The following is a 1,000-nucleotide window of genomic DNA, read 5'->3' on the forward strand; positions in this document are numbered from 1 at the left end:
TCGTCCCCCTCCGTACCTGGAGGAGCTCCTGCTGCTCCAGGTCCCACTTCTTGATCCCGTTGTCCCCGGAGCCACTGAAGAGCACGTCGCCCTGGATGGCCAGACACTCGATGCCGTCGTAGTGCGGGGCCTCGAAGTTATGGGTGGGGCCGACGTTCCCCACCACGCTGTCCGCAATCTCAAACATCTGCAAGGCAACAGCCCGGAGGGCAGCTGCTGTGAACGCCGGTGGCAAAGGAGACCAGTCGCTCTCAGGTCATTAGGCCAGCAACAGCCCGCTGAGATCAACAGAATGGCTCCTTCCCGCCCCCCATGGGAGCGGAGTTAGGCCGATGCTGGGCGCTCTGGACACCACCACCCAGTATGTCCCCTCCTCGCCAGGCCTTTGGTGGGCAGCGAGCCGCTGTAGCTGGCACCTACGGGAGAGCGGCTATGCATGGGGGTGGGGAGGGCTGGCACAAGCAGCGGTTCCTGGGCTCAAAGGCCCCTTGTGCTGCCTGTGAGCGGGAGGGAGGGAGGGTCCCAGGGTACCTTGACGTAGTGATCCTTGGAGCCGGTGACGACCAGGTCATGGTTGCTCGCAGTCTGGTTCACAGTGAGACACATCACAGGCCCGATGTGGCCGGTCAGCTTCCCGATAGGCTGCAACCTACAAGCAGGAGCCCGGGGTGCGCTCAGCAGGAGGCGCTCGTTCCTGCAGGCCCTTCGCTGGCCCAGTCTCCAAGGCTCCCAGCAGGGACCCTCCCAGCCCCAGGCCCCTCTCCACCATCCCAAGCAGAAGTGGGGACCTCGGGCTCCGGGGTGCAGAGCACGGAGCAATCTCAGGGATACCACATCCCTCAGCACCATGAGCCGTGACTGTGGCCTTGGGCTAGGGGCAGGGAGCTGGGCTCAGATGCGGTGTCAGGGGGTGACCGGCTTGTCCACCGATCTCCTAAGGCAGGGGCGGGGAAAGCTACGGCCCGCAGGCTGGATCCAGCCCGTTAGTTAATTTCATCTG

The 1,000-nt window shown here is 64.3% G+C and overlaps 1 protein-coding gene across 1 annotated transcript; it reads right to left on the reverse strand.

The window, feature by feature from the left end:
• Positions 1-16: 16 nt before the first annotated feature.
• Positions 17-991, reverse strand: LOC135980733 (kinesin-like protein KIF21B; the record flags this gene model as incomplete). Its single annotated transcript, XM_065580634.1, has 2 exons — positions 532-991; positions 17-187 (listed from the first exon to the last, which is right to left on the reverse strand). Coding segments are annotated over exons 1-2 (489 nt in total), but the record flags the coding sequence as incomplete, so codon positions are not given.
• Between the last annotated feature and the right edge of the window lie 9 nt (positions 992-1,000).

Source organism: Chrysemys picta, unplaced genomic scaffold (genome assembly GCF_011386835.1).
Source record: "Chrysemys picta bellii isolate R12L10 unplaced genomic scaffold, ASM1138683v2 scaf8601, whole genome shotgun sequence".
In the NCBI taxonomy this organism is placed as follows: Eukaryota; Metazoa; Chordata; order Testudines; family Emydidae; genus Chrysemys; species Chrysemys picta.